General features: G+C 38.0%; 1 protein-coding gene across 6 annotated transcripts in view; it reads right to left on the bottom strand.

The window, feature by feature from the left end:
* The window catches only part of LOC103296290 (phospholipid-transporting ATPase ABCA3-like), a 451,749-nt gene that overhangs the window by 426,821 nt on the left and 4,708 nt on the right, over positions 1-20,220 (bottom strand). For 4 of the 6 annotated variants that reach the window (XM_054714397.1, XM_054714395.1, XM_054714398.1 and 1 more), the window contains exons 2-4: positions 6,310-6,433; positions 5,750-6,002; positions 2,691-2,818 (exon numbers count right to left, since the gene is read on the bottom strand). In XM_054714397.1, coding sequence (XP_054570372.1) covers positions 2,691-2,818; positions 5,750-6,002; positions 6,310-6,369 — 441 coding nt within the window. In that variant the 5' untranslated portion in view covers positions 6,370-6,433. Of the gene's footprint in view, positions 1-2,690; positions 2,819-5,749; positions 6,003-6,309; positions 6,434-20,220 lie in introns of those variants that run through there. The other 2 variants (XM_054714399.1, XM_054714400.1) reach the window with 2 other exon arrangements.

The raw sequence follows: 20,220 nt of genomic DNA, 5'->3' as shown, positions 1-20,220 counted from the left end.
GTTTGTTTTTCTTGTTTGTTCATTTGTTGCTTTCCGTTTTATATTCCACTTATGAGTGAAATTATATGGTTCTTGATTTTTTCTGACTTAGTTCACTTAGAATGAAATTCTCAATCTCCACCGATGTTGTTCATGGCAATGTTTCATCTTTACATATGGCTGGGTAGTATTCCATTGTATATATATATACCATTCTTCTTCATCAAACCATCTATCAAAAAATACTTTGGTTTTCTCCATGTCTTGGCCACTGCTAATGATGCTTCAATGAACATAGGGGTGCATGTATAATTGTAAATAAATGTTTTCAAAATTTGGGGGTATATACCCAGAAGAGGGGTTGCTGGGTCATATGGTAACTCTATTCTTAATATTTTGAGGAACCTCCATACTGTTTTCATTAGTGGCTGAACCACCAGCAGTGAGTAGTGAATGAGGGTTCCATTTTCTCCACAACCTCTCCAACACTTGTTATTACTGTATTTTCCGGCATATAAAGACGACCGGGTGTATAAGATTTTCCTGGGTTAAAAAGTCGTCTTATACTCCAGAAAATACGGTAGTCCAATATATCTAATCCATTATATCTAATCCCATCAATATAGTCCAATATACCATATTTTCTGGCATATAAGATGACTTTTTAACCCAGGAAAATCTTATATGCCCAGTCGTCTTATACGCCGGAAAATACGGTACTAGTGTTGTTGATTATAGCCATCCAAACAGGTGTGAGGTGGTATCTCATTATTGTTTTTATTTTAAATTCATTTTGTTTTATTTTTTGATTGGAATTTCCTAATTGCTAATGAACTTGAGCATCTTTTCATATATATCTTGGCCATTTGTATGTTTTCTTGGGAGAAGTGTCTGTTTAGGTCCTCAGCCCATTTTTAGTTGAATTATTTGTTTTTGTGATGTTGAGTTGTATGAGTTTTACATATTTTGAATATTAACCTGTGGGGAAACATGGAACTTGGTTGGTAAGTCTGTAAGCAGGATTCTCTGAAAGGTTGGAGGCCTCTAGGAGATTCTTGCCAAAGGTGGAAGACCCTGCCTTGACTTTTTTGAACAAGTCTGAGACCCTGGGTGTTTTACTGGAATCTTCATGTTTAGATTTCAAAACGTCCTTGTTTTAAAGACACTACAAGAAGACTTACCCTTCTGATAGTATCTAGATTTTATTTCAAACTGTTGCTACAATAAAAGCCTAAGGAGGCAGGCGAATAGGGCTGTCTGATTCCTTTAGCCAGGCAGTCCCTTAGCCCTCTCTTTCACAGAAATGCATGTGAGAGTAATCATTCATCCGTTGCTCATGGTCTGCTGTACAGTCCCGCCATTAACCCATGTTGGAGCTGTTTTCAAATATCTTCTCCATTTGCTTGGTTACCTTTCTGTTTGTTGGCAGTTTCTTTTACTGTACAGAAGTTTTTTAGTTCAATAGTCCCATTCATTTATTTTTGCCTTTACTTCCCCTGCCTTTGGGTTCAGTCTTTAAATATTTTCTAAAACCAAGGTCCATAAGTTTAGTGCTTATGTTTTTCTTCTACATGATTTATTGTTCAGGCCTTATATTTAAGTCTTAGATCTACTTTGAGTCAACTTTTATATGTGGGAACAAAAAGAAGTCTAATTTCATTCTTTTGCATGTGGCCTTCCAATTTTTCACAGCATGTGAATATATATATATATTCTCACCAAACAAAAAAATGGTAATTCTGTGAGGGGATGAATATGTAACTAACCTTATTGTGGTAAACATTTTGCAATATATACTTGTATTACATTGTACATCTTAAACGTATACAGTATTATATGTCAATTATATCTAAATAAAACTGGGGAAGAAGGCCAGGCACCTGAGCAAATAATTTGAGGAATTTTTGGTGTCAGGAATCTAGTTCAAATATTTGGGGACATAGCACAGTCAATCAGTGATAAAAATAAAACTTGAAATGGCACTGAATACACTTTAAGCCAATGTACATTGTTGAGCCTAAATCAATACAAGCATAGATAATTTTGATTCCGAAAATGGAAAGAAGTTGGCACAGAAGACTAGTCATGAAAGGATGGGACCCACAGAAATAACATGTACTATTCTAGTAGTGGTTTTATTAATCTTGCCTTCTACTGACAAGCATCTGTATTTTAAACACAGAATTTGATTCCATGTTTATATATTGCAGGTTGACCATTTATTTCCATCAACACCACCAATATAATCTCGATAGGATCTTCTTAGGAGTTAACAATTTCAGGGCAGTCTTTCTCCTTCCCATTGGCTATGCTATAATCAGATTCTCAATGCCTATAGATGTCCTAATTCTAAATCAGTGTGGCAAAGCCTTCGAGCTTTCCCTAGAGATTTATGAAAGGACTCAAATTCTGTTTCATTAAAAGAAATAGCATTTTCCCCATGACTGGTTGTCTATTAGTGAAGATGCATCTGCTTTATTTATTGCACCACCATGCTTCATAGAACTAGAAGCATTGCTTGAGCAGTCAAAGCTTCCCATGAATCTAAGGCCCAAGATCTGGATTTATATTCTTGTTCTACTGTATACTAGTAGTTTCCTTTAAAAAAATTCATTTCTTCATTTATAAAATAGAATTAATTTTGTCAAGTTCATTAAAACTCTAGAAACTAGAAGGGCAATTATTAGAAAACTTTATATAAAACTTCTCACCTGAAGTGGCAGAGAGTCATTGATGTTTTTGAAATCATTGTCAAAAACAACGGCAGCCAGCACTTTATGAGATGTATAGTCATACTTCACGTACGTCTCAAACTCACTTTCTGAATAAAAGCCATGAACTGTAGAGAGGAAAAGTGTTCACTTAAATAAAAATGTCTGATAATTCCTCATGTGGGGGGAGATACTACTTTACATGGACAAAATTTTGTTGAAATATTGTAAGTTTAAAAACACTGTTTCTCAAATATTGCTATCATAACTACTTAATGGAATTTGGGGTTCAAAACAATTTTAGGTATTTTATAAAGTTCTACTACAATTTTAAATAATAATAATTATAAAGCATATACAGTAGGCAAAAGTAGGTTTAGAGTTGTTCATATAGAAAATAATACAATAATCTTACCTAATAATAGACAAACATGTAAATTGACTGTACCTCCGCTACAGCACCAGCCAAGCTGGAGTGATATGCAAATTAACCCAACAAAGATGGCGATTAATTCTGCATACACAGATGCCAAGTGACAGGGACAGGACACAGGCGTTCTGCCCTACCCCTGATCTCTCAGGGCCTCTGGGCAGCATGGGAAGGCGGGGCCGGAGCGGAAAGAGGCGGTTCTGGGGCCTGAGTGGAAAGGGGCTGGGCCGGAGTGGAAAGTCCATGCCAGCAGCCAGGGAAAGGAAAGCCCATCCTAGCATGAATCTTTGTGCGTTGGGCTTCTAGTTAATAAATAATAATACAAGAGTAAACTTTGTGTTTCATGTACTCACAACTGTAAACCTAGTTTTGCCCACCCCTGTATAAAGGTAAGTCACTATTCAACAGGAAAATGCAAATCACGAACACAAAGAGATACCACTTCACGTCCATTGAGATGGCTACAATAAAAAGATAGATGACAACAAGTGCTGCTGAGGATGTTGAAATATTGGTTCCTCCATACACTGCTGACCAGAATATAAAATGGTACAACTTTCAATTAAACCTGTCAGTCCCTCAAAAAGTTAAACACAGAGTTACCACATGAGGTAGTCATTCTACTCTTAGGTGTATACCCAAAAGAAATGAAAACATATGTCTACATTAAACTAAAAGATGCATAGTCACAGAAGTACAATTTATAATAGCTCAAAGGTGTAAACAACACAAATGCCCATCAACTGATGAAGGATATACCAACTGAACACAGTATATTCATACAATGGGATATTTAACAACAAAAAGGAATGAAGTAATGATATGTGCTACAACAAGGATAAACTCTGAAAACATTGTACTAAGTCAAAGAAGCCAATCACAAAAAAATTACATATTGCATTTATATAAAATCAATATGGAAAGGGTGAATATAAACATTTTATATATAATGTTTATAATAGACAAATGTATTTGGAAAGAAAGTAGATGTTTTCCTAATCTTGGTGAAGACAGGAAATTGTGGTGTCATGACTAAAGGTTATGGGACTTATTTTTGATGAATAATGCGCTAAAACTGATTGTAGTAATGGTTGCACAACTCTGGAAATATGCTAAAAGCCACTGAATTGCACACTTTAAATGAGTGAATGTATGGTATGTGCATTATATCTCAAAAAAGCTATCGGGTTTTTTGTTTGTTTGTTTGCTTGCTTGCTTTTTTAAAAGTAAATCAGAAGATGGAGATCACTTAAAACCATGCTTTAAAAAAACAACACTATTTATGGATCAATAGCTGTATTGAAATACCAGAGGAAGGAATCAGTGAAGATAGCTCAGCAGAAATTACCTAATTGAAACAAGAGAGAAAAAAATTTGAAAAGAAGTTGAATAGAGCCTCTTTTGGGAAATACAAAATGTCTGGCATTTATGTCTTCATAGTCCGAGGAGAAGAGAAAGAAGGCCATATTGAAAAACAATTTTTAGAAATAATGCCTAAAATTCTCCAGATTTGGTGCAAGAAACAAACTTACAGATTCAAAAGGCTCAGTGAACTCTGAACAGAATAAACCAAAAGAAATCCGTGCTCAGACATATCATAATCTAACTTTTGACAAATAAAGAAAATGTCTTAAAAGTACCTAGAGAGAAATGACACACTATCTATAGGAAAATAAGGATTCAAAGTATCACAGGTTTTTTTTCTCCCTGAGACCAAGGAGGTCAGAAGAAAGTGGCAAATGTTTTTTTTAAATGTTGAAAGGGACAACTGTCAATCCAGAATTTTATAAAAAATGAAAATAACCTCAAGACCATGAAGTTGAAATAAATGCATTCTCAGATGAAGGAAAACAAAGAGAATTTGTTACTAATAGACCTGCTCTAAGAAATTATTTAAGAAATTTCTTAAGAAAGAAGGAAAATGATATCAAAAGGAAACTTGCAACTTCGAGGATGAAGGAAGAGCCACAGCTATGGTAAACATGTGAGAAATAGTTTTCTTATGTGTGTGCGAATTATAACATTTCCTGGTAATGTTTTCAACTTATGTAGATTTGGAAACTACATCATAAAGAGAAATATATAAAGGGATCTATATATATTGGTAATCATTTGACATTATGACAAGTGGTAAACTAGGCAGAGTGCAAAAATTAAGTATGCATATTTTAACTCCAAGAGCAACCATATATATCAGAAGTGTAACTAATTCATTTTTTTCTTTCATGGATGATACATTTGGTGTCATATTTGATAATTTTTCAACTAACTCTAAGTTACAAAGATTTTCTCTCCAAATTTTGTCTCATTTTACTTTTAGAACTGATTAATTTTGATGCAATTTTTATTGTTTTGTTTATTGGTGTCCAATTGTTCAGCACATTTGTTGAAAAGTTATCCTCCCACTGAATTCTTTTGCACCATTACAAAAAACATTCTGGGCCATTTGTGTAGGTCTGTCACTGGGCTCTTTGTTATCTGTGTCTATCCCGCTACCAAAAGCACAGTGTCTTTATAACTACAATTATAAGTCTTAAAATTGTAATTTTAAGGTGTAATTCCTCCAACTTTATTATTTTTTACATTGTTTTAGTTCTATAAAAAATTAAGGATAATCTGAATTTCTAACCTCGTATACTGATGTTTAAATTCCTCTTCACGTTCTCAATGATCTCTTTGACCACATTAATATTGGAAGGCACGTAAATCAATTCCCACTCCTGAGGATTTTTGAGGAAAGAAGGCAGGCCACTGATGGGAATAGGATTATAATATCGAGGTCCTTCAATATTTACATTATTAAATGAACGGAATAACAAAAGCAATATTGGAAACACTGCTGCTGTTAGGACTTCAAATAATAAATTAATGTAATGCCTTCTCTAGAAGAGGAACAAAAGATAGTGTTAATGAAGAATACACATTCAACGCCAATGAATAGTTCTATTATATTCTGCTAATTGAACACTAGAAAATACTAGTGTTTTGTGGTCTTTCTTGTACCACCCCATCCCTCTCCACTACCAACCTTCTTATAGCTCAGACTATACTATTGATTAATATAGTTTTGTAGGTTTGGAAGAGCTACCTACAGCTATTAAATTGATTTTTTAAAACACACAAACACACATATCCTGAATTGCAACAGGCGGGAATTTATAGATATTTTCCATGAATGCTTTTACCTACCTTTATGGTAAAATTTTTCCAGAGAAGCACGACAAATTGGTTGAATGTCAAGAAATCCATTCTTCTACAAAGAGTGTATATTCAACTCCAAGTATGGAGAAAAGGTTTTTTAATGTTAAGTTACCTAATAATGTGAAGATCAAGCAAATAGCAGCATTAGTCCTTTCTCCCAATTTTCTCCTTATTCAGACTTAAAGATTAATACAAGAATAATTATGCATTTGAGATAAAGAAAATTATATTGTTTATATTTTTCTACCTATTAATTTACTTAATATCTAATGAAGTTCCAATATGTTTAACACACAAGAAAATAAAGAAATAACAATAAGAAGTGGTTCTATTTCTCCAGAACCTGATGTTCCCTCTCCTAGTTTCTAGGACCAGATAGATCCATAGGTGAATTCTAACAAACATCTAAATAAGAGTTAATACCAATCCTCTTCAAAGTTTTCCAAAACAATTATAGAGTAAAGAACACTTCCAAATTCATTTTAGGAGGCCACTATGATCTTGAAACTAAATCCAGATAAGGACCCTACAAGAAAAAGAAACAATGGGCCAATATCTCTGATAAACACAGATGAAAAATCCTCAATGTATTCAAATTGAAGTCAACAGTACATTAAAATCACACATCATGATCAAATGAAATTTATCTGTGTTGCAAGGATGGTTCAGCATATGAAAATCATTAAATGTAATATAACATATAACAGAAGGAAGGTTTAAAATCATCTAATCATCTCAATAAATGCAAAAGAAAAGCATTTGACAAAATTCACTCTTTCAGAATAAAAACATTCAACAAATTATATATACAAAGAAAATTTCTCAGCAAAATAAAGGTCATATATGAAAAGCTCACAGCTGACATCATACTCAAAAGTGAAAAACTGAAAGTTTTTTCCTGGTAGATCTAAAGCAAGGCAAGGATGCCCACTCTTGTCACTTCTATTGAACATAATACTAGCAGTCCTGATAAGAACAATTATGCAAGATTATCAAATACATCCAAATAAATAAGTAAAATTGTCTCTATTCCCAGATGGCATAATCATATATACAGAAAACACTAAAAGCTCCACAAAAAAACACAGTATTAGAACTAATTAAACTAAAAGAACTAATTAAATGAATTCAGCAAAGTTATAGGACACAAAATCAACATAGAAAAATAAGTTGAGTTTCTAGGGAATTAAGAAAAACATAACTGAAAAGGGAATTAAGAAAACAATCCCATTTACACTAGCATCAAAAACAATAAAATATTTAGAAAAAAAACTTAACCAAAGAAGAAAAATTTTGTACACTGAAAACTATAAAACTGATGAAAGAAATTCGAGCTGACACCAGTTAGTGGAAAGATATCCTGTGTTAATGTATTGGAAAATTTGAAATTGTTAAACTGTCCATATTACCTAAAGGGATCTACAAATGAAATACAATCCCTATCAAAATTCCAATGATTTTAAAGCCAAAATAGAAAACAACCCTAAAGTACACACAGAGGCTTAATAGAAAAAGCAATCTTAGGGGGAGGAGAGCTGAAGGCATCACACTTCCTGATTTCAAAGTATATTAAAAAGCTACAGTAATTAAAATAGGATGGTACTGGCAGAAAAACAAAGATATAGACCTACGGAACAAAAAATATCACGAAAAATAGAGAAGATCCAAACACAACATAATGAACAAGTTCACTTTATATACATACATACATACACACATACATATATACACACATGTATACACATATATACATATATACACATACATGTACATACATACACACACACACACACACACTAGAAGCTCAGTGCACGAAACTGTGTGGACCCAGACCCGCAGTGCCACGAGACACATCAATGCATCTCCTGGATTTAGTCATTATGGTGTTACGGCGTTATAGCCACTGGCCTTTTATAACACACACACACACACACACACACACACACACACACACACACACACTAGAGGCCTGGTGCATGAATTCGTGCATGGGTGGGGTCCTGCCAGCCCGCCCCAATGAGGACTGATCAGGGCCAAGTTGGCGGGCGGGAGGGGAAGGGATGTGGGAGGTTGGAGGGGAGACCAGGGCCCCAATCGGGCCAGTTGGCTGCCGCAGTGCACGTCATAGCAACAGGTCATTCTAGTCGTTCCAGTCATTCCTGTCGCTTGACTTTTAGATATATATAGATATATTTTTCTACACAAAAATTTGTATTGATCAAACACACATGAAATATTTGTGAAAACTGCTCATAGTCTTTCCATAAAAGCAATAGGCAAATAAATGAATTCTGTAAAGTAGCAGGATACAAAATAAATAGCCAGAAATCAGTTGATTTTTATACACCAATAATAAACTATCAGAAAGGGAAACTAAGAAAATCATCCCAATTATAATTGCATCAAAAAAGATACCTAGAAATAAATTTAAACAAGGATGTAAAAGACCTGTACTCAGAAAATTATATGACACTGAAAAATAAATTAATGAAGACACAAATAAGTGGAAGCATATGCCATGTTCATGCATAGGAACATACTAATATAACATAACAAAATTTCCATAATACCCAAAGCAATATATAGATTCAATACAATTTCTATCATGATACCAATGGGATATCACACAGAAATAGAACAAATATTCCAAAAATTTATATGGAACCACAGAGGAGCCTGAATAGGCATAGCAATCTTAAAAAAGAACAAAGTTGGAGGAATCATGCTACCTGATATCAAACTATACTATAAGGCTATAGTAATGACAACAGCATATTATTCTAATTAAAACAAACATGCTGATCAATGGAACAGAATAGAAAGCAGAAAAATAAACCCAACCTCAATAAAGCCATGGTCAATTAATATTTGACAAAGCAGGTAAGAATACACAATGTGGTAAAGAACAGTCTATTCATTTAATGATGTTGGGAAAATTGGAGAGCTATGTACAAAATAAATGAAACTAGACCATGTACTTACACCATGTACAAAAATAAACTCAAAATAGATTAAAGACTTATATGTAAGACTTAATAACATAAAAAGCATAGAAGAAAACATATGCAGTAAAATTTTGGACATTTCTCATAGCAATATTTTTTGATATATCTCCTCAGTCAAGAGAAGCAAAAATAAATAAATATAAACAAACTAGAGGCCCAGTGCATGAAATTCATGCCCTGGAGGAGTGGTGTGTGCCTCGGTCCAGCGTGCACCCTTTCCAATCTGGGACCCATGTTAGGGATCAGGCCTAAACCAGCAGTCGGATATCCCTCTCACAATCCAGGACTGCTGGCTCTCAACCACTTTTGCCTGCCAGCCTGATCACCCCCTAACCATTCCCCTGCCTGCCTGATCGATGCCTAACTGCTCTCCTGCCAGCCTGATTGATGCCTAACTGCTCCCCTGCCACCCCAATCATCCCCAACTGCCCTCCCCTGACAGCCCAATTGCTCCCAACTGCCCTTCGCTGCAAGCCCGGTCACCCCTAACTGACCTCCCCTGCAGGCCTGGTCTCCCCCAACTGCCCTCCCCTGCTGACCTGGTCGCCTCTAATTGCCCTCCCCTACTGGCCTTGTTGCCCACAACTGCCCTCCCCTGCCGGCCATCTTATGGCTGTGGGCACCACCATCTTTGAGGGCGGGGCAGTAAATTAGCATATTCCTTCCTTATTGGCTGTGGGCACTGCCATCTTTGAGGGTGTGGCAGTCAATTAGCATATTCCCTCCTTATTGACCATGGATGCTGCCATCTTTGAGGGCATGGCAGTCAATTAGCATATTTCCTCCTTATTGGCTGTGGGCACCATCATCTTTGCAACGACATGAGGGTCACTAAGCATATTCCCTTTTTATTAGATAGGATGGGACTACATCTAACTAAAACATTTTTGCACATCAACAAAATGAAATGACAACCCACTGAATGAAAGACCATATTTGCCAATGATATATCGAATAAGGGGTTAACCCTTTGCACCCGCTTGCTTTTTTCTCGATTCCTTTATTCTACTCGGGATTTAATTTTTTAAATACCCCAGATTTTACAAAGTGCAGCAGTAGAATAAAAAACTGAAGTTTCTTTTCATACAAACTTATTTGGATTTTTTTATATTTCAAATTATTATTATTTTTTTTAATATATTTTATTGATTTTTCACAGAGAGGAAGGGAGAGGGATAGAGAGCTAGAAACATCGATGAGAGAGAGACATCGACCAGCTGCCTCTGCACACTTCCCACCGGGGGATGTGCCAACAACCAATGTACATGCCCTTGACCGGAATTGAACCCGGGACCTTCCAGTCCGCAGACCGACACTCTATCCACTGAGCCAAACCGGTTTCGGCTATATTTCAAATTATTAATACATTCAAAGAGTAATTTTAATCTCGATGCTAACCGTGTCGAGTCACACTTGACATCCAAGTGCAAAAGGTTAATATCCAAAATTTATAAAGACTTTACAAAATTCAACACCAAAAAGATCAATCTAATTAAAAAATGGGCAAAGGACCTAAATAAACACTTCTTCAAAGAGCACATACAGATGCCCAATGACATGTGAAAAGATGCTCAATATCACTGATTAGAGAGATGCAAATTAAAATCACAATGAGATATCACCTCATGCTTATCAGAATGGCTATCATCAATAAAACAACAAAGAACAAGTGCTGGCAAGGATGTGGAGAAAAGGGAACCCTCATACACTACTGGTGGGAATGCAGATTAGTACAGCCACTGTGGAAAGCAGTATGGAGTTTCCGCAAATAAATTAAAAATGGATCTGCCTTATGACCCAGTGATTTCACTTCTGGGAAAATATCCAAAGAAACATGAAACAAAAATTCAAAAGAATATTTGCATTCCAATCTACATTGCAGCATTATTTCTTTATAATAGACTAGATTTGGAAGTAGCCCAAGTGCCCATAAAAACTGTGATACTCTCTTAAGGAATTCCAACATGGTGGAGAGCAGGACCGGGGTGAGGGTGCGAGTGTGAGTGGGTGAGCGAGTGCGAGAGAGAGCATGTGTGCATGTGAGAGTGGGGGGCATCTGTCTGTAGGTGCAGAGACTAGGATCTGGCTGTTTGGGTGCTCCTGAAGGGGCAGCTGCTGGCCACAGCGGCTTGGGGTTAGAGAGCATGCCATTTTGGAATACCCACAGGATCCTCCTTGGGAGGAGGCTGTCGGGAGCTGCCAAGACCCAGCACCCTGAGGCTGGAAGACTGACACACAACTGTCCTGGCCATTGCACCCTGGTGCCCTGGCCAGGGGCCACACCCTGAACCAACCAGGCACCCCAAAAAGACAGGCCCTACAGTCATGACTCTGCATGCCTGGCTCCCAGCCCCAAGCTGTGGCCTGACACACCTAGATATGTAGACCCACATCACAACCCTGAGTGCTTGGCCCCACTGCCATGAACCAAAGCCCCCATATGCATCTCCCTGCTGCTGTGACCCAGTGTTTGACCCAGCAGTCTGGATGATCAGCCTGCAGCCATGACTGAGTGCCCCCAGAAGACCGCACCAGTGCCATGATCTGACACTGCTGACTCAGTGTCCCTGGATGCCCGAATTAGCCACTTTAACCTGGATTCCTGGACTGCTCAGACAGTGACTCACATTGGCCTGCATCAGAGAACCTCCTGGGAGGCATGGGAGCAACACAAGAGGCCAGAGTCAACAACATCAGAGGAAAATCCAGGGAGCTCCACAAACAGCAGATCCAAACACTTGTATAACAGTTGGCAAGATGTGGTCAGGGTTGAGACTTACAGTCAGCAAACCTGAGGGGAGACCCCACCATCAAATGAAGCATCAGCAATCAAGACCCAAGTACAATAGAAGAGCCCAAATAACCCACAAAAGGGACATTCTTAGATCATCCAACTCAGGAGATCAATGAGGTTCCACCACTAGGCCCTACAAGATACTGTCTACATAAGGCCTTGCCACGAAGACTCAGAGGCATAGTAGTTCTATCTAATACATAGAAACAAACACAAAGATGCAGCTAAAATGGGGAGACAAAGAACCAACCCCCAAATGAAAGAAAAGGAGAAATCACTGGGAAAGGATCTTAATGAAATGGAGGCAAGCAATTTATGAGTTATAGAGTTCAAAGTAATGGTTATAAAGATGCTCAAAAAACTTAGTGAAAACTACAAGTAAATTACTGAGAACTACAAGGTACTAAATGAGATCTATATAAGCATGAACAAAAATGTAGAAACCATGAATAAGAACAAATGAGAAATGAAGAATGATAGCTGAAAGAAAGAATATCCTGAAAGGAATCAACAGTATATTAGAAGAAGTTGGGTACTGAATCAGCAAATTATAAGGCAAGATGGAAAAAACACCCAATCAGAACAGCAATTTGAAAAGCAGGAGGATAATTTAAAGGAGCTTTGGGACAACATGAAACATAACAATATCCACATCATAGGGGTAACCAAGGGAGAAGAATCTGAGCAAGGAATGGAGAACCTCTTTGAAGAAATAAGAACCAAAAACTTCCCTAACCTGGTGAAGAAAAAAAGTTTCCCAATCAAGATGAACCCAAAAGACCCATACCAAAAGGTAAAATGGCAAATATTAAAGACAAAGAATCTTAAAGGCTGCAAGAGAGAGGCAGGAAGTTACCTACAAGGGAGTCCCCATTAGTCTGTCAGCTGATTTCTCAATAGAAAAACAGGGCAGAAGGGGATGGCTTGAAGTATACAAAGTAATGAAAATCAAGGGACTGAATCCAAGACTAGTCTATCCAGCAAGGCTTATTATTCAAACTTGAAGGAAAAATAAAGAGCTTTCCAGACCAAAAAGAGGGCTAAAGGAGTACATTATCATCAAACCAACATTGCAAGAAATGCTAAATAGACTGCTTTAAGAAGATAATGAAAGAGAGAGGAACAAAGGAGGGTCATACAGAGACAAAGAAGATCACTACATAAAACTAAAGGAATCAATCCAACAAGAAAATATAATCCCTGTTAACATATATGCACACAATATAGGAGCACTGAAATATATAAAAATACTCTTGATGGACCTTAAAGGAGAGATAGACAGCAATACAGTCATAGTAGAGGACTTTAACACCCCACTGACATCACTGGATAAATCATCTAAACAAAAAAATTAACAAGAAAACAGTGGCCTTAAATGATACACAAGATTAGATTAATTTAATTGATATTTACAGAATATTTAATCCAAAAGTAGCAAAATATACATTCTTCTCAAGTGCACACAGATCATTCTCAAAGATAGACCATATATTAGGACACAAAATAAGCTTTAACAAATTCAAGAAGATTGAAATAATATCATCTTCTCAGATAACTATGGCATGAAACTAGAAATCAACTACAATAAAACACTCAAAAACATTCAAACACATGGAGGCTAAGTAGCATGTTATTAAACAATGAAATCAAGAAAGCATTGAAAAACTTCCTGGAAACAAATGAAAATGAACATACAACAACCCAAAATCTACAGCAGTCCTAAGAAGGAAGTTCATAGCACTACAAGCCTACCTCAGGAAAAAAGAAAAAGCTCAAATAAACAATCTAACTGTACAACTAAAAGGATTAAAAGAACAACCAGAAAAGCCCAGAGTAAGTAGAAGGAAGGTAATAATAAAAATTACAGAGGAAATAAATGACATAGAGACTAAACAAACAATAGAAAGGGTCAATGAAACCAAGAGCTGGTTCTTTGCAATGATAAACAAGATTGATGAACCTCTAGCCAGACTCATCAAGAAACAGAGAGGATCCAAATCAGAAACAAAAGATTTTAAGTAGCAACCGACATCACAAAAATACAAAGGATTGTAAAAAAACAACAACAACAACAAAACAAAAAAAAACCACACACAAAAAAACCCAAAGATCTGAACAACTATATGGCAACAAATTGGGACCTGACCTGGGAGGTTAGAAGAGAAAAGACCTAAGATGGTGCCAGGGATTCAGCCAGAAACTCACAAGGCAAAGCTCCCTGCATGCCTCCACCCATAGAGAGTAGTAATCAGGTTGTTGCTGACATTCCTCTCAGCTGGGAGAAGCGAACAGCGAAGGTTCCTGTGGGAGTAGTCAGTGTGCATTGCACTGAACCCAGTAACCGGAGAGGGACAAAGCAGAGATGCAGCAATGATTGTCTGGCAATGGCCATTCTAAAGGGAAAGAAAAGCTCAGAGCCGGCCACCGCACCTCAGCCTCTCAGTCCTGCCAGTGGCCCCACAGAGGGTGCAGCAGTGAGTGTCGGGATGCAGAGCACATTATTTGCAAACCTAAGAACTGAAACTACAGAAACTGTTTTTTTAGCAAGAGGTGCACTTTGCGACTAATCCCACCTGACGTTGGGTAAAGATACAGAGAGGAGGCCACAGACATCTGCCAATCCTCATTACTATAGAGGGCAGAGCTACAAGAAAACAGAAAACAATCGCACTAAATAACCATACATCAATAATCACTGTAAATGGACTGAACTTACCAGTAAAGAGGCTCAGAGTAGCAGATTTAATAATAATAAAATTTAAAAAACCAACCATATGCTGCCTTTAGGAGACACATCTCAGCTGCAAAGAAAAATACAGACTAAAAGTGAAATGTTGGAAAATGATTCTCCAAACAAATGGCATCAACAGAAAAGCAGGTATTCTATATAATAAAAGGTCAGCCACCATAAGCATAACGACTGGAACAACCAGAGACCAGAACCACCATGGCCCCTCACCAGGCTGGCCCCACCCCCAAACAAGTGGTTAGGGGCGATCAGGCAGGCAGGCAGGCAGGCAGAGTGGTTAGGGGTGATCAGGTAGGCAGACCAGCAGTTAGGGGTGATCAGGTAGGCAGGCCAGTGGTTAGGGGTGATCAGGTAGGCAGATGGCCCCTTGCCGGGCTGGCTCTGCCCCCAAGCAAGTGGTTAGGGGCAATCAGGCAGGCAGACCAGTGGTTAGGGGTGATCAGGTAGGTAGGCAAGTGGTTAGGGGCAATCAGGTAGGCAGACAAACCCTCACACGGCTGGCCCCGCCCCCCAGAAAAGAAAGAAGGAGGCCCAGGCCACCAGCGGTGACTGTGGCAGGTGTGTAGCTGGCCAGCAATCGCCCTGCAGAGGGAGGCCCAGGCCAGCCAAGCCATCGCACCCCATGCTTGTTGCCTGCAGAGGGAGGCTATAGGGGGTAGCGCTGCACAGATAGCAAGCAGTGGCAGCGGCGGGGGTGGGGCCAGCTGCCTGCAGCCAGGGGAAGGAAAGCCTCAATAGGCCCTGATTTTAGGCCAGGCCTAGGGACCCTACCCAAGGGGTCCTGGATTGTGAGAGGGTGCAGGCTGGGCTGAGGGACCTCCCTCCGCAAGTTCACGAATTTTCATGTATTGGGCTTCTAGTGGCATCACAATCATCTTGATATTCAAAGGAACAAAGTGGCTAAAATATATTTATAAAAATTAACTTGAATAATCAATTTTTGCACATAAGTTTAAATAATATTGAGAGTTTATTAGTTTGTATATAATTGTTTCTGATGAGATTCTTCTCATATATTAGTCCATACATGCTTGCCTTAATCTTTCTTCTCACAGACAATTCTATGGCTATTAAATCTAGAAGGCTGCTAGGTTGAACTTTTCATAGCAAACATTGCTTTTCATCAATAGTACAATGTAATTGCTTCAACAACAAAAAAGTTAATGTAGAGACAAATGAGAATGACAATATAACATATCTGGGATGTAGCAAAAGCAGCAATGTGAGGGACATTTATATCATTACAGCACTATCTCAAGAAACAAGAAAATTCCCAAGTAAACAACCTAACATTAAATCTTAAACTAGAAAAAGAAAAACAAAAGCAGTCCAAAGTTAGCAGAAAAAAAGAAATAATAAAAGCAGGATTAAATAAAATATAGAACAAAAAGACTATACTAAAAATTGTGCAACAGAGAGCTGGTACCTTTGTGGCAGGACAGTAAAAAGCTATGAAAATTCCTGGACAAGTAAAATAGAGAAACTGAAGCAAGAAAGTTAAACAAATACAAACAATTTGAACAACTTACAGCCAGCTAGTGAATCACAAGACCTTATCTTCCGTAGCCAACAACACCTGAGAGCAAATAATTTATACCTCTCCTTCCTAACCAGAGAACACACAGCGTACATCAGCGGTCACCAACCTTTCGGACCTCATGGATTGCCAGTGGTCTGCAGACCACTGGTTGGCAACCACTGGCTTAAATCACCTTAGTCTGGGAAATAGAGAATAGAGACCCAATTAGTGCAATTTGTGCCAGTTAAACCCAAGGACTAATGAAATTAGGGGAACAAATAATAAAACCTGATTAGAGCCAGACAGGCCCAAGATGAAAGTAAAACAGTAAAGCTGATGAAAGAGTAACCCCAAACTTATAGGGGTATGCTCATTTTGATGCATCAGTATATTAAAAATGCACCTGAAAAGCTAATGAATATTCTGTGGAAACCCTCCCCTAAAATTCTCAACCACATAAGAGATAAAAACCCTGAAGGCAATGATGGGGGTTGGGCTCAGTATAGAGAGCAACCATACACCTACTCAGGCATGAACTTTTTGCTTCCTCCTAAACTCTAAGGGTCCCCATGAGACGTGCAAGCAGGGCAGCAGCAGGGAGCAGCAGCTCATTCTGGGCTCACTCCCTGACCCCGTCTCCAAGCCCCCTTTTTCTCTGACTTTCCAGTGAGTTTTCCACCTTGGCTCACTTCTGTCACTGTGACCTTCACTATCCAGTCAGCTAGCAACAGCCCAGCTCACGTCTCTCCTGTAACATTTCTGGCGAGCCAAAGCAAAGCACAATCGAGGCTCTCTCCTGTTGCTTCTTCTACCCTCAGTCCTTCCTTTGTTTCCCTCCCCCCAGCTTTAATAAACACACTCTCAAAATCACCCAGAATCATGTTGTGAAATCTTTCCTACGCAAAATCAAGAACCTACACACTAAAGGCCAGCCTGAGGCATACCCACTCAAGGCCCAGTCCCTGACTGGTAATACTTTGAAAAGATTAATAAAATCGACAAACCTCTGGCTAGACTGACTAAGGAAAAAAAGATAAAAGACTCCAATAAACATAACCAAAAATGAAAGAGGTTACCCACAGACACCACAGAAAAACAGAGCATCATACAACAACTACTATGAAAGACTATATGCAGCCAAATTCAACAACCTGGAAGAAAATGTAAGTTCCCAGAAACATACTAGTACAACCATCTTAACTGAATCATAAAGAAATGGAAAATCTAAATAGACCAATCAATTAAGAATGAGGGAATTTAAACAACCGTCAAAAACCTCCAAGTGCAAGTCCAGAACCAGATGGCTTCACTAGTGAATTGTACCAAACATTCAAAGAAGATTTGATACCCATCCTTCTCAAACTCTTCCAAAAAATTAAAGAAGAGGCAATAATTCCTAACACATTTTATGAGGCCAACATAATCATGATACCCAAATGTGACATGGATAACATTAAAAAAGAAAACTACAGACCAATATCAATTATGAATACAAATACAAATATCCTAAACAAAATACTAGCATATCAAATACAGCAATACATCAAAAACATAATACATTATGATCAAGTGGGATTCATTGCAGGGGCACAAAAATGGTTCAACATATGCAAATAGATCAATGTCATACCCTGCATTAACAAAATAAAAGATAAAAATCATATGATTATATAGAATAGATGTAGAAAAAGCATTTGACAAAATACAACATGCATTTATGGTTAAAACACTCAATAAAATAGGAATAGAAGGAAAGCACCTCAACATAATTAAGGCCATATGTGACAAATCCTCAGCTAATATACTCAATGGTGAAAAACAGTTTTGCTTCTAAGATCAGGAACAAGACAAGGATGCCCACTTTCACCACTCTTAATCAACACTAGAAGCCCAAAATGTGTGCACTGGGGAGGGTGTCCCTCAGCCCAGCCTGCACCCTCTCCAACCTGGGACCCCTTGGGGGATGTCTGACTGCCAGTTTAGGCTGATCCCTAAACCAGCAGTCGGACATCCCTCTCACAATCCGCCATTGCTAGCTCCCAACCGCTCACCAGCCTGCCAGCCTGATCACCCCCTAACCACTTTTTGCCAGCCTGATCAACGCCTAACTAGTCCCCTGCCAGCCCAATTGCTCCCAACTGCCCTCCACTGTTGGCCTGATTGCCCACAACTACCCTCCCCTGCTTGCCATCTTGTGGTGACCATCTTTGACCACATGGGGCGGCCATCTTGTGCAAGGGCATGAGGGTCAATTTGCATATTACCTCTTTATTATATAGGATAGTTGTGTAAGTCTTAGCCAGAGCAATCATGCAAGAGAAAGAAATAAAAAGTAGCCAAATTAGGAATGAAAAAATAAAAATGTCACTTTTTGCAGATGACATAATTCTGTATAAAGAAAACCCTAAAGACTCCACCAATTAGAAATAATAAACAAATACAGTAAAGTTGCAGGATACAAAATCAATGTGCAAAAAGCTACTGCATTTCTATATAATAAAATTTCAGAAAAAGAAATGGAAAATACAATTCCTTTTGCAATTGCAACAAAAATAATAAAATACCTAGGAATAAACTTAACAAAGGAGGTGAAGGACCTATACATTGAAAAGTACAATATATTTTTTAAAGAGATTGAAGAAGACACGGAGAAATGTAAAGATATTCCAAGTTCATGGATTGGAAGATCAGCATAGTTAAAATTCCCATATTACTTAAAGCAATACAAAATTTAATACAATCACCATCAAAATTCCAATGACATTTTATAAATTAAAAAACAACAACACAGTTTTGTATGTAACAACAAAAGCCTGAGAACAGCCAAGCAATCCTGAGAAAACAAGAATGAAGCCAGAGGTATCACACTTTCTGACTTCAAATTATACTTCAAAGCAACAATAATCAAACAATGTGTTATTGGCAGAAAAACAGACACACAAACCGATGAAACAGAATTTGAGAGCCCAAAATAAACCCACATGTATATAAGCAAATAATTTCTACAAAGACGTCAAAAATATACATGGAAGACAAGTAACCGTCTTCAATAAATGGTCCTGGGAAAATTGGAAAGCCACATTGAAAAGAATGAAACTAGACTACAGTTTGTCCCCATGTACAAAAATTAACTCAAATGGATCAAAGACCTAAAAATAAATCTGAAAAAAAAATTACATAGGAAAAAAGTTAGGTACTAAACTTATGCATCTTGGTGTTAGAGAGGATTTTATGAATTTAACCCCAAAGGCAAGGGAAGTATAAGGAAAAGTAAATGAATGGGACTATCTGAAACTAAAAAGCTTCTGCAGAGCAAAAGGAACTACCAACTAAACAAAACAAAAAGCAACCAACCTAATTGGAGAAGTGTAGGGAGCGGCTATAGGGTCAAACCTCGGACTGACCTATGGCAAGGCCATAAACAAGTCCCAGTTTGGAGGGACCTTATTGTCCTCCCTTGTTCCTAGGTAGCTAATGGGCTGTGGGAGGTGCAGCAAGTGCTGCCAAAACAAGGATTGAGTAACGAAATAGATTTAAAAATCACAAGAGCCCTAGCTGGTTGGCTCAATGGATAGAGCGTCAGCCTGCGGACTGAAAGGTCCCGTGTTCAATTCCGGCCAAGGGCACATGCCTGGGTTGCAGGCTTGATCCCCAGTAGGGGGCGTGCAAGAGGCAGCCGATCAATGATTCTTATCATTGATGTTTCCATCTCTCTCTCCCTCTCCCTTCCTCTCTGAAATCAATAAAATATATTTTAAAAAATTAAAATAAAAATCACAAGAACATTGTAAACATGTTGACCTCTCCCCTTGTTTTGCTTTGTGTGATCTGA

The sequence above is a fragment of the Eptesicus fuscus genome, chromosome 4 (genome assembly GCF_027574615.1).
Source record: "Eptesicus fuscus isolate TK198812 chromosome 4, DD_ASM_mEF_20220401, whole genome shotgun sequence".
Taxonomy (NCBI): Eukaryota; Metazoa; Chordata; class Mammalia; order Chiroptera; family Vespertilionidae; genus Eptesicus; species Eptesicus fuscus.
The sequence above is the reverse complement of the archived record's forward strand: the minus strand, read 5'-3'. Positions and strand labels throughout refer to the sequence as shown.